Below are 14,147 nucleotides of genomic sequence, written 5' to 3'. Positions count from 1 at the left end.
ACTGTTCTCAATCATTTAACACCAAGCTAACACTCAGCAGACATCAGCCAAGTCATTGTGTGCTGGTTAGCTTCACATTAGGAACCTCTTGTCCAGTCTAAATAGCTGCTTTGATTTATATCGCTAGTGACCACAATAAAGCACTGCTGCCCTCCACATCAAAGCTAACAAGACAGTCAGTGTAGATTGCACAAGGATGGAGAGAATGAAATGGAGAGATAAAATGAAGAGTGTAAGTGCAAAAAAAAGCCCTTAGTGACACAAACAAGCAAAGCAAGAAATCATTTGAAGTCTGATTTGTATGCTTATCCTCACCATCTCTGATCCTTGTTTCTGTCTCTGTTTATTCTTCAAACTTCCAGTTGTTTGTCAGAAACGCACACACATCCTAATCTATGTAACATGGCAAACACACACAGACACTGCAGTGCAAAGGCAGCTTAAATAATAGCCTGCTTAGCAATGCACACATACACAATTACCCAGAAGTACTTCTATATAACAGGTCAAAAGTCAAGGAAACGCCATTCTTGCCCCATCCAACAAATGGCAAAGTAGTGGTTAAATCCAGTGAAGGGTCAAACACTGTCCTAAACTTCCTGAAATACAGGTTTCATTCATCTTCAATTTCAAAACATTGCATTTTGTCCAGTACCTCCAAATGTTAAGAGTACTCCAATAAGACAATGCTGTCCAATCAGCTTTGGTAATTCAAGAGCATACACCAATGCTACATCCAATTGAAATCCTCAGCACTGGCCCACTGTGGATCATCCAATCAGGGAGTTGCATAAAGAAAATATGCGGCCCTCTGGTCCACTCTTCCTCTCTTCTCTATTACTCCATCAGTCTTTTCTTCTTCACTCACATGATTTCCATGGAAATGCACAGCAGAGGCTCTTGGAGCTCCAGAACAGCATGAGGAAGAGCAAGAAAGTAGAAGAGAGAAAAAGGGAGTGGTGTTTGGGAGGGAGATGAGCTCCCATTGTTCCTCTGATAGTTGCGCTGTCGTTTCTCTGATTCTCTCTAAACAGAGCAGCCCTTCTCTTTTTCTTCTTCTCCTCCTCTCCCTCTCTCTCTATATTTATCAAACTCATGCGCTTTCTCTCGCCAGCCCTCTCTCTCTTTCTGTCTCAAGGCCACAGTTTTTTTCCACTCCTCTTCAATGGCTGCCGCTTGGCTGGACTTTAACAGCAAAGTGAAGCTGAGATGCAGTGACTCCACCTCCCTAATGCCCGTACTCCCTCCCTCCCTTCACAACCTCATCTGATCTCTTCTATCATTCTCTCTCTTCTGCGCTCTCTAATGCATATTATCTGTGCCAAAACACATCTACGCTCAAACACACAAAAACAAACAGACAATGAGAGCAAGAGATTGTGGCAGAAATAAAGAGAAAGAGAGAGATTTAAGAGGTTTGATGTTGATATCATGAGAAAGCAGAGAGAAAGCAATTCCTCCTAACTGACCTGCTTTTCTTCTTCAATGTGACCTTTACACACAGTCCTTAACAACAGTGTGAGAGAGGGAGAAACAGGGAGGCTTGCCAAATCCCCTAATTCGTGCCAACCCACAATTCAGCCACTTCCTTTCTCTCTGCACTCCAACAACTAACCACTCACTCAATGTTACAGAAAGAAAGAAACTGAAAGACAGGAAGACAGAAAGAAAAAAGACAGCTAGAAAAACAGAAAAAGACAAATTCAAAGACAGACAGATAAAAAGAAAACAAACAGAAGGAAAGAGAGAAATAAAAAAAGAAAAGAATTACAAATAAAAACAGATCGATAAAAAGAGAAATCTAGCAGAAGACAGAGACAGAAATAAAAGAAAAACAGAAAGACAAAAATGGAGACAAAAACAAAGAGATAGACAGAAGGGAGAAAGAGAGAAATAAAGAAAGAACAAACAACAGAAAAAGATAAAAAGACAAACTTAACATAAGACAGAGACAGGAATAAAGACAGAGAGAGAGAGCGAAATAAACAGACAGAAAAACAATGCGAGAGACAGAAAGAAAAAAAAAGAGTGAGAGACAGAAAGACAAAGAGAATGACAGAAAAAAAGCTACAAACAACAACATAGAAACAAACACAGTTTGGAAAAAGAAAGGCCGCTACACACTGCAGCTAAAATCGGTTGTTACTCCTCTTCAGAGAGCTGAATCTTGTTCTGTTCACATTGACTTCACTTATTCACAGGAGTGACAACTGAAGCGACTTGTTTATTTAAATACAGCTGTTACTCTCAAAACTGCAGTGTGTATGTGGCAGTGTGTGTTTTTGAGAGAGAATTATATGAAAAATTAGTACAATGTCACACATTTATCAGCATTTACTAGAGCTAAAAAAAATGTCATATGCACACACATCGGTCTGCAGCTCCTGCCTCTAAAGAAAAGCATCTAAAAAGAACACGGGAGGAGAGCTGTGTGCAGTAGCTCTAGGTTATATGTTACACAAGTCTTAATCCTGCCATCAAGTGCCCCCACGGCCACATACACACTCACTTCCCCTCATTTACTCAGAGACGTGAACACAAGCGAGGCCACCCTGCCTTTAAAAGGCTGTGCCAGCGTGCATTAGTCACAGAGGAGAGCTGCTCTCTCTCTCTGTGTGGAGGAATGCAGCGAGACGGCCAGGTGCCATTAACATATATTACTGTTGTCTCCCTCTCCCGCTTTAAAAATGATCACAGATAAACACATTAGCATAGAGAGCTGTAAGCGGATTTAAAAAGCACAGGCAAGGTAATTGGCTGGTGTTAAGAGGGTCATGGGGTGAGGGGTGGCAGTATATTTTGGAACAGAGTAACAATAAGACAAAGACAAAGCAGGCACACTAAGGGTAATAACAGCAGCGTTGGGAAAGATTGCAGTCTAGGCTTGGCTTTGATGGTACACTATGTTAACCAGACACATCAAATAAAAAATGCAAGTTGGGGAAATTATATGAATGAATGAATAAATAAATATTAATAAATGATAAAGTTAAATAAAAGGGGGTTGTGCATTAAAATAATTTCTTTAAATCTATAAATGAAAAAATTAATAAATAAATAAGGTTCTTGCGGAATTTAATGAATGAATGAATGAATAGATAGATAAATAAATAGGGTTCTAGCATCACAATAGTTTATTTAAATGTACACATTGATGAATTAAAATGTATGTGTGTGTGTGTGTGTATAATAATATTTTAAGTGTTTTTTTACACCTTCTTTGACCCTCAAAATTAAACAGATTTCTATGCAGATGCCCTTTTTTAAGACTGCATGAGAAATCACTAACTGCTTTCAAGTTACTGAACAGAAAATAGGCATAAAAAAAAAAATAAAAATCATGTTAACTTGCTCAGGGTTGTGATGTACTGTGTTGCAATATTGTGACAACTTCTGAATGAGCTGTTTTTGCTAATTAATCATCATGCATTAACACCAAACCCTCATTTCAAAAGAGCGCTCTTCAAAATAAATGTGAAGATCTATAAAATCTAAAACATTATATAAACGGATACTTGTTGGCATGGAGTCAAGGACAAGTTCTTGTGATTGTAAACAACAAACTTGATTAGGCCCAGGGGACTTTATCATTAATGAAATGTTATTAAGTTGCAGATCCTGTGAGTGGTGTGGAGTAGGCGGCCTGATGGATCAGATGTGATGTGCCGGTGCCAGAGAAACAGAGAGCTGTTAACAGAGTGACGTGGAAGCAGCTCATCTGAAGTAGGTCAGCAGAGCATCCGTTTAACACACTAACAGTCTACATTACAGACCAAACACTGACACATACAAGAAAGAAGATTAGACCTTTGCTCTTTACTCAAACTTTCTGTTTTCCGCAAATATAATCCCACATGAAGTTTTGAAGGTCCATTAAAGTCACCATGAAATCAAAATGAAAAATTCTTATTTTTTAATGGAATACTGTAGTGTTTATTATAAATAATTTATCCGTCCACTTCATTCTTTTTTTTTTAAATTCATGTGCCCTCGTAATCTTTAATCAAAAATGTTAACCTCCCCTCCTCCTCAAAACGGCTCATCTTCTCTTCCGGTCACGAGCTATGGCGCAAGGGCGGAGCTATCTGGAACTGCCAACAGCTGCAGTGACATCAGTGACGTTTGGGGGGGAAAAGCTGAAGCTGATGCTTCACTTTATAGCACTGACACCAGTCATGAGGGAATATGTTACCCTTAAACATTGAAAAGATATTAGGATATTACGACAACATTACTCTTAGGACATCGTAAACAATTTTTTTTTCATGAATATGACTTAACCCGATGGAGGACGCGCTCAGTCATTCAGGCAGTGTCTCTCTCGCGCGCGCACACTGTTTAGGCGTGTTTTGTGCCGTTGATCGTCGTCGTCATCCTTAATAAATAAAACATTTATTCATGCTTGGGTGTCGGCTGTGAATCCAGTGGAGAGAAATCCCCCACCACTAACTGCAAACTGGCATTCAGATCTGCCTCCATTTGTTAGCAACGCCCCAGCTTCCAGCGATCCAATCAATTCCCGAAGGACAAAATCAAGAGGGCGGGCCCTCTCATTTCAGATGCTGTTTCACTCGGATATACGTCACAGTAGAGAAGAAAAGACAATCGCAACTTCCGTTTCATGCCGACTTTAATGAAGCTCTTGTTCCTAAACCATGCGTAAATGACACGTCTGGCTGTCATATAAAGATGCAGCTCCCACATAAAGACACATTATTATGTGTATCACTAAGTGCATGTCTGTGGAATGAGGCCAAGGGCACAGTGTGTGATCTAGTGCTCATGTAAATGTTTGTGGAGTTGCTAGGCTAAGTGTTACACAGATCTTATCAGGCAGAGTTACATCTAGTTAACTGAACACAGGGAAATCCTAACGGTCAACATCCAATCAAGACAAACAAAAAGCCCATTATGACCTTTTCTGAAAACATTATTGTCTTTAAAACTATATTTTGATCCAGGCCACCTAAATAATAAAAAACACACTTATGGGCCATTCACACAGAATGCGTCTTTGCGTATAAAAACGCGGCGAGATGCAGTGCTCAGGAATGTTTTTTAAAAAAAGCACAGCGTAGAACGCGAGGGTCTTGAGACGCGCCACGTTGCCGTCAAATAAAACAGTTGTCATGCCAACTTGCTACTGTAAAAAGAAGCTCGCAACGCTTACCCCGCCTCAGAGTTCTTCTGATTGGTCCGCTGCTTTGGAACTGACATTGATGAACGGCACTGCGTGTGAAAGTTGAAATTCTTTTAACTTGACAAGGCGTCTTAAAAACGCGGCGCTCATGTGCGAGGCGCTGCAAAAGACGCGAGACGCGAGCGTAACGGTTATGCACGTCCGTCAAGCGCGTGTTTACATAGAAAAACAGTGGAAAAGTAGCGCATTGGAATGGAAAAACATGTTCTGTGTGAATGGCCCCTTCCTAATGTTTTGTAAGGTTTTCTAACTTAATTGTTTGTCTATACTGTGAGAATACTGTCCATTCAATAAATGCAGTAGTGACAAAATACCAAACATGGGTTCTGACCTTTCTTTGCGGTCTCCATCTCCTCTTCAGTCCAGCGAGAACTTTCATTCATCTCCAGATTAGCTAAAATGTACAGAGAAGAAGGATGTAACGTGAAATAATAACGAAGTCTCTATAATGAAATTCAGCATCCATCTTGGTAACAACCCAGGTTGCTGTTTTCGGTTTACTTTCTAAGTGCAGCTTCTATCTACATGAATAGAAGAGATCAAAATCTCCAAAACTGTTTCAATAAAATAGTTTCAATAAACTATTTCAATAAGCAATTAAGGCCCATTCCCATTTCTACCCCTTAGCCCTTCACCTTTCCCCTACCCCTCTGTTTTGCGAGTTCATGTGAAGGGGTAGGGGTGTCTCGATTCTCTTTTGGTTGGAGGGGTAGGGGTAAGGGGAAGGGCCAGATAGCCCTTCAAACTAAGATTTTCCAGGACCACACTTCAAACAAAGGGGAATTATCTCAGTGTAAACCGGCTACAGCGGCAACATGGCTACCCGAGCGAACAAAAAGACACATAAATGTAAGCATTATTGGCATTAATAAAGATTTTAATGAAAATTAATAATTTGTTTTATGTTACATTCAATGGTGTGTTCATATTTATGGCCATGTTTTTCAAAGAAATGTTTGCAAAAAATCGCTAAAATTTGCTAACGTCATATTACAGACTGCACGATAGTGCCACAACATATTTTCATGTCTGATCAGGGCGTTAACCACCATAGACATTTGGGGGTCTAGTCCCCCAATAATTAGAAAGTGCTAATGTTTTTTCTCAAATACCTATTGCCAAATCGAGAGAGAGAGAGAGAGAGTGTGTGTGTGTCAGTAAGCAGCGCATTAATATAGAACGTTAAGGCTCTAATGCACACCAGAATAGGTGTGTGTATTGTAGGAGCTAGACGACGCATGATGATTTGTGACGGTATAGTAGTGGTGTCCCAATTCTTAGGGAAATATTTTCACCCCTACCCCTTGACACTCTGTTTCAAAGGACAAGGGGAAGGGGTAGGCAGAGGGGTAGGGTAGGGGTAGTCGACACAAACTAAAGGTTGCAAATTCATATCCATACTTTAAATTACTTAAAACCAAACCAAACTAAAACCACAAACGGGCTAAGGCAGAAACTCAAGGTGAAGTGACTTATGAAAATGACTCAAGCTCTTGTGACATTAGTAAAAATCCAAGAGCTGCCACAGGCACTGTTTTGACCCTCATGCTGAAGTATAGGGGACGTTTTTAACTGAAGCACAATCAACATAAGTTCAAGAACACTCTTAGCTAAGCTAGATGAGCTCTAAACATCATGAAAAAGTGCATTTCGGAAATTGAAATGCCTTCTCATCGTAAAACCAGGGAACACTGTGACACTCAGGGGACAGATGGTTTCTACTCAACCATCGAAGTATTTGTACAGCATTTCATTATTAGGATCATTCTCGTTCTGTTGATATTGCTGTTAAAATGTCCTCACATTTAGGGAAAACAGAAAAGGGAAGTTATAAATCTACAAGTGGGACAATGTTATACAATAAAAGGTTGCGCACGGTTAATTTGCAGAGCAAAACAAATAACTAATTTGAACACATGACCTCAGAGACCCACAGAAAAAGTCAATGGTATGCAAGTGTTTGCTAACCCAGCTCAGTGCTTAGCGGTGAAGTGTTCTCTTCCTGCTCGTTGGTCATAGAGCGAGTGACTCGTCCTTTCCGGTGACCGCGGCTGTTTGCGGTGCGCCGGCCTTTAGCGGTTGCAGGAGGCTCTTTCTCCTCCCCGTCCTCACCAGAGGTGTCATCTCTGCGAGAACAAAAAAATATATCATTATCATAGTCGAAACAAGCTCTTATCGCAGCAAAATTACTCATACATCATGTTTGATTATCAGATAGATAGCCAGACAGACAGACAGACAGACAGACAGATAGAGCGTATCAGTCAAAATTTCTAAAATCAGAGCATTCTTATTAGAAAAAACATTTGTAAGATATAATAGAATAACTTTTTGAGAATAACTTTTTGAACTGTTAACAGATAACACACACAACCTAAAAAAGCCCTATACGAAGGTGAACACACAATGCAAATGCTGGCTCACCTAGCTAGTATATTCCCCATCAGCTGTACGGCACAGTGTCAGGAAGTGGCTGTGGGATGAGCAGACCCTCATTTATCTTACCTGCACATTATCCATCTTGCAGATACAGTACTAAATATAGGAGCAGCAGCTGTGCCCGCAGGTTGTGAGAATCATGGGGGAGAAGTCCGAGAAATGCACAGACTCGGCTTAATGCACTCATTTAATGTATAGCTGGCATGCTGTGAAGTATACTGAGGCCTGTGTATTCGGGCCAGTGCTAATGTGCTCTAATCACACCCTGCAGTACTGCTGACTGCACAGGTTTAGTTTAGATTAATACATTGTTACCTGTACTTCCCTAGAGTATTTTAATATAGTGTGCACCTGCGAGTGAACTAGTGTTCAGAAACTAACAACTCACTAAATTAGGCTGAAATGATACAGAACCAGCATCTGTGCATAGCCATTGTTCAGTGAAAACTAGAATGCTGTGTCTCTACATGGACCAGTCTATTATGCTGTTAATATTAATCAAATAACCATATTGAGAAGAAAAAGAGAAACCCAGTCTTTTTTGCTATTTATAATTTTAATATTAATTTAATTTAAATGTGTATATAAACCCAAAAAATAAAATAGATTTATTAAAATGTATGTAAATATATTTTAATGAATATATTTTATTTTATATACACATTTTTACATTCAGTATATTTAACTTGTTTTTGTATTACTGTTTACTTTATTGATTACTAGAAAAACTTTAATCGACGTTTACTTGAAAGTAACTGTTTAAATTAAATTAAATTAAATTAAATTAAATTAGTGATGTGGCAAAAAAAAATCTGGTATTGACAAATAAAATTTTGGTATCATGACCACAGTTCTATCCGATATCTATCTGTAAAATCCAAACTGCTTAAAAGAGCTCTGAATCAGAGGACTTTAGCACTAGCATTGAGTGGCAAGTCAGCAGAATGCTTTTTCCACCTGCTGGTTACATACAGTGGGTACGGAAAGTATTCAGACCCCCTTAAATTTTTCACTCTTTGTTATATTGCAGCCATTTGCTAAAATCATTTAAGTTAATTTTTTTTCCTCATTAATGTACACACAGCACCCCATATTGACAGAAAAACACAGAATTGTTGACATTTTTGCAGATTTATTAAAAAAGAAAAACTGAAATATCACATGGTCCTAAGTATTCAGACCCTTTGCTGTGACACTCATATATTTAACTCAGGTGCTGTCCATTTGTTCTGATCATCCTTGAGATGGTTCTACACCTTCGTTTGAGTCCAGCTGTGTTTGATTATACTGATTGGACTTGATTAGGAAAGCCACACACCTGTCTATATAAGACCTTACAGCTCACAGTGCATGTCAGAGCAAATGAGAATCATGAGGTCAAAGGAATTGCCTGAAGAGCTCAGAGACAGAATTGTGGCAAGGCACAGATCTGGCCAAGGTTACAAAAAAATTTCTGCTGCACTTAAGGTTCCTAAGAGCACAGTGGCCTCCATAATCCTTAAATGGAAGACGTTTGGGATGACCAGAACCCTTCCTAGAGCTGGCTGTCCGGCCAAACTGAGCTATCGGGGGAGAAGAGCCTTGGTGAGAGAGGTAAAGAAGAACCCAAAGATCACTGTGGCTGAGCTCCAGAGATGCAGTCGGGAGATGGGAGAAAGTTGTAGAAAGTCAACCATCACTGCAGCCCTCCACCAGTCGGGGCTTTATGGCAGAGTGGCCCGACGGAAGCCTCTCCTCAGTTCAAGACACATGAAAGCCCGCATGGAGTTTGCTAAAAAACATCTGAAGGACTCCAAGATGGTGAGAAATAAGATTCTCTGGTCTGATGAGACCAAGATAGAACTTTTTGGCCTTAATTCTAAGTGGTATGTGTGGAGAAAACCAGGCACCTGTCCAATACAGTCCCAACAGTGAAGCATGGTGGTGGCAGCATCATGCTGTGGGGGTGTTTTTCAGCTGCAGGGACAGGACGACTGGTTGCAATCGAGGTAAAGATGAATGCGGCCAAGTACAGGGATATCCTGGATGAAAACCTTCTCCAGAGTGCTCAGGACCTCAGACTGGAACTAAGGTTTACCTTCCAACAAGACAATGACCCTAAGCACACAGCTAAAATAACGAAGGAGTGGCTTCCCAACAACTCTGTGACTGTTCTTGAATGGCCCAGCCAGAGCCCTGACTTAAACCCAATTGAGCATCTCTGGAGAGACCTAAAAATGGCTGTCCACCAACGTTTACCATCCAACCTGGCAGAACTGGAGAGGATCTGCAAGGAGGAATGGCGGAGGATCCCCAAATCCAGGTGTGAAAGACTTGTTGCATCTTTCCCAAAAAGACTCGTGGCTGTATTAGATCAAAAGGGTGCTTCTACTCTAAATACTGAGCATGTGATATTTCAGTTTTTTTTTTTTAATAAATCTGCAAAAATGTCAACAATTCTGTGTTTTTCTGTCAATATGGGGTGCTGTGTGTACATTAATGAGGAAAAAAAATTAACTTAAATGATTTTAGCAAATGGCTGCAATATAACAAAGAGTGAAAAATTTAAGGGGGTCTGAATACTTTCCGTACCCACTGTAACTGTGCCTTCGCTGTTTAAGCTGAATCACAGAGAAAAACAAGCTGTAAGGCCACAGGTTCAAAGGATTTGATGAGAGAAGATGCAAGGAAAAAACAGTTGATGGATGGGTGTGAGATGAGAAGGAGAGAAGGCGAGTAAAAGAGAAAGATACTCACTTCATGCCGTCCTCTTTCTCATCTCCCTCTACTTTTTCCTCCTCACGGTCTCCCTCCTTTTCTTTCTCCTTGTCGTCTTTCTCTTCCTGATTGTTGCGGTTCACCTGTTGCTGTGCTTGTTGGTTATTCTGTGAATGCAGCCAATCAAAAGACAGCAAATTAAAACCATTAAAATCTAATTAAAATAATCTAAAAAATTACTTCCACCCCACCTCTCTCATCTGCTGGAATAAATGGACATCCTGAATAAATTGTAAAAAAAAAAAAATGAATACACAAGCTCAAGTTCAGCTATGATGCCCCAAAAATAACCTGTCTAGAACCAGGACATTGTTCTATAAATCTCTTTGTAAGGAAAAAATATATATAATAGGTGGTGGTCCTATCACCCAGGCCTCACTTCTATGTATCTGGGTTTTCCTTCACATAAGAATTCCATTTTGAATTATGAGGCACCATAAACCATCTATTTTTGTCAGGAAAGAGAGAGTATGCTCCACTACAGCTACTACAAGAGGGAAAAATGGATGACAGAAGGATGAAGGGGGAGGGGGCAGAGACAGAATCTGAGGGGACTGAAGACGGACAGATCAATGAAGCGAAAGAGTGCAGGAATCTCAACATCTCCATGCACCGATTTTGCCTCAGAGCTTTTCAGTTTGACAGACGGCACCTCGTATAACCTTACGCACACACATATGAGGATAGTCACAATACAGGACAATTCACTTGAAATTTGAACAAATAGCCTACGTTTCAGCAAAATTATTCTTCCATGCTAACCAATTGATTCCAAAATAAGACAAAAAATAAAGTTTTCTCTGAAAACGGTAAAATTAGACATCATGTCAGCTACCCACATCCCTCATTACAGCGCTGCATGCACACACACTCAGTTATTCATGCACAGTTAAACACACATATACAGATGCACTCATCCAAACAGTCACTTGCTTTCTGTTTTTCTGTCTCCCTTTTGTTCATGCTTTCTTTCACCCATCAGGCTCATCCCACTGTATCCCTCGCTTTCTGTGTTTGTGGTACTGGCTAAGAGCGTTTTAATGCGAACCCATTAAGATCAGGCGATATTTAATGACCTGAGCAGAACTGCTCCAGCAGCAGAAGACCAGTAAAACAAATGTGTTTGGGCTGTGGGCTCATTATTCTATCAGCTTTTATTGAGCCTGCTATTATTGCAGGCAGCACACACACACACACACACAGAGCTCTCTTTCTAACAACTTCACCTCGTGCTCTCATGCTTTAAAACAAAACACAAACATTTCATACATTCACGATGCAACAGTTCCGTGACTCTCTCTCTGTGTGTGATCATCCTCACACACACATACAGAAATTAATGAGTGTGTAAGATCAGGAGAGAATCACTGCAGACTCCAACAGGGCACAGAGCTAGATAATTACTTCATAAGGTTTGAGCTCACTTTGAGGTGTGCGCCTGTGATACTCATTAGAATAATGCTGATTTATTTTTAATAACACACTCACATTAAAAAGACAAGCCGAATTCACACCGCCACTTTAAACACTATAATCATGAGGTACGTGCTGTAAATGAGGGGACAGATCCACAAGCAAATAACCAATGTTTATATTATTTAATATAGCATAATGCCATTGTCAACATCCTTGAAGTTTTCAGATCTTATGCTGCGTTCCATTCAACTCGGAAAGTCGTAATTCCAGCTTTCTACTTGGAAAGTGCAATAGGACACCACTTGATGCAGGACTTTCAATTTCAACACTCTTGCAGAAGGTTGGAGATGACATGCAAAATGGCAGGACTTTAAGCAAATAACATATCAGTGTTTCATTTTGCAACATTACACAATAATAAGCCTGTTTACAATGTATAAAAAATATCTTACATTATCTTCTCTGTTGATATTCACACACCTCAAAAACAAATTACAGCACTGGCGTTTTGTTTCTTTATACAACATTTTCCAAGTAGGAATATCTCACACCCAACTTTGAATGAGCAGCATTAAAATGTCAAAGGGCATGCTGGGAGATGTAGTCTCACACTCACCTGGCTCCTGCCTCGGCGACGGTAGCTCCTGCGAACAATGTTCTTGTAGTTCTCATTCTTCTTAGTCAGGTAGTAGAACAGGACACACTCAGCCACTGTCTGTGAGCGGACACACACACACAAAGCACTTCAAACCTTACTCAGATCATATTCATGCACAAATACTCAGATCATATTCATGCACACCGCCTGCAGTGCAAACAATGCAATGAAGAGGATGGTATTAATAAAGACGCAGGTGTACCTTTCTCTCCAGAAAGGAGGCTATCAGGGCAAAGTTTTTTGGGTGCTGGATAAACCTACAGTGAGGGAGAGGAAGAGCTGTGATACAGAGCAAACACAAAGTTCAAATGCTGTATGATCATCTTTAGGTGACTTTTGTGAAGGTGATTTCTTTGATTCCTCTGGTAAGGTTCCTCATTGGCTCATGCTTAAGAACTAGACTAGACAAGATCTCTCTCTCACTTCCTTTTGCTGCTGACCTCTGCGTCATGATCCAGAACTTTACAAAGCCTCTGCCACTCTCAAACCAAATATGACGCAGTTTGGTAGTGATGCACTGAAGTGTATGTCTTTTTTAGCAAAACACCAAAACAGCTTTTATTTAGCCAAAAAAAGAAATAAAGTTTTGCTAATCAAATTTCAGTAATTGGGTAATTGAACTCCGTATGCTATTCAGGGTGTCGTATTTACAGGTGGTAAACCAGTCGTAGTGAGTCGTTGGCAACAAGCCACCACTGCTCGATATTTCAGCAAAACATTTTCTCTAGCATCCTTTTTGGTTAAAGTTAAGTGCGTTCACACAGCTGACATGTTGACCTGTTTCGACTTATCCACATTATGTGCACAAAATCAATGCTGACACAATCAACAAAAATTTGCCATCAGAGAAGTGCTAATCAATCATTTCAACCCTCTAAAGTATTTGCAGGCAAAATCCAGTCATTTCAATAGGAATCTATGCAGCTGGGAATTTCATGTGACGATTTGCCATGTTGACCAATAGAAAGCTGTTTGGTTTGAAATTGACTACTGTCAACAGACAACTGTACCTTTTTTGTCGGCGAAATATTGCTAATGTAACCTTAATACATTACATTTTGTTCTTTTCGTCTTATATTTTGTACTCAGGATTATTTATTATGATCCTCAATCAAAAATGTTTGCCTAACAGCTATTGCCTAAAAGCACTTTTTAAGCTTAAAAACCTGTGGTCATTCTAAAACTGTACTGCATGTTTATTTCAGTTGAATGATCTTTTTAGTTTGCCTGTAGAGGACTGGAAACGTCTACATCAGCATCAGCACAGAGATGTAGATTTCAGCTGATCACGTTTCACCTAGTGCTGCAACACTAGCCAACTATCAAACACGACCACATGCACACAAACTGCTGAGCAAAACCACACGCTGATACATTTTAGTACCGATTTCATAACTCCTCATTCCTTCACGCAAAATCAACATGCACATCAATGCAAAGAGGACAGAACGTACTTCTCACGGAAAGTGTCCTTCTCCTGTTCACTCCACATGTTCATGACCTGTCTGTCTTTGTAGACCTTCATGGGATCGTCTATCAGCCCGTTCATGTTGATGAACTTTATCCTCTGCTGCTCGGCATCAAACAGCATGGGAGGAATCACAGCTAACTGACGCATCTGCTTCTCTGAGTTCTGCAGTGAAAGAGAGAGAGAGAGAGAGAGAGAGAGAGAGAGAG

General features: G+C 40.1%; 1 protein-coding gene across 1 annotated transcript in view; it reads right to left on the bottom strand.

Annotated features, from left to right (window-relative positions):
* LOC107742750 (nuclear receptor corepressor 2-like) overlaps positions 1-14,147 on the bottom strand; it is a 110,415-nt gene that overhangs the window by 35,642 nt on the left and 60,626 nt on the right. Inside the window, exons 10-15 of the mRNA XM_016555787.1 lie at positions 13,925-14,103; positions 12,673-12,727; positions 12,429-12,527; positions 10,376-10,503; positions 7,169-7,326; positions 5,532-5,594 (exon numbers count right to left, since the gene is read on the bottom strand). Coding sequence (XP_016411273.1) covers positions 5,532-5,594; positions 7,169-7,326; positions 10,376-10,503; positions 12,429-12,527; positions 12,673-12,727; positions 13,925-14,103 — 682 coding nt within the window. The remainder of the gene's footprint in view (positions 1-5,531; positions 5,595-7,168; positions 7,327-10,375; positions 10,504-12,428; positions 12,528-12,672; positions 12,728-13,924; positions 14,104-14,147) is intronic.

Source organism: Sinocyclocheilus rhinocerous, unplaced genomic scaffold (genome assembly GCF_001515625.1).
Source record: "Sinocyclocheilus rhinocerous isolate Xijiao unplaced genomic scaffold, SAMN03320098_v1.1 scaffold2212, whole genome shotgun sequence".
Lineage (NCBI taxonomy): Eukaryota > Metazoa > Chordata > Actinopteri > Cypriniformes > Cyprinidae > Sinocyclocheilus > Sinocyclocheilus rhinocerous.
Note: the sequence above shows the minus strand (reverse complement) of the source record. Positions and strands in the feature narration are given on the sequence as shown.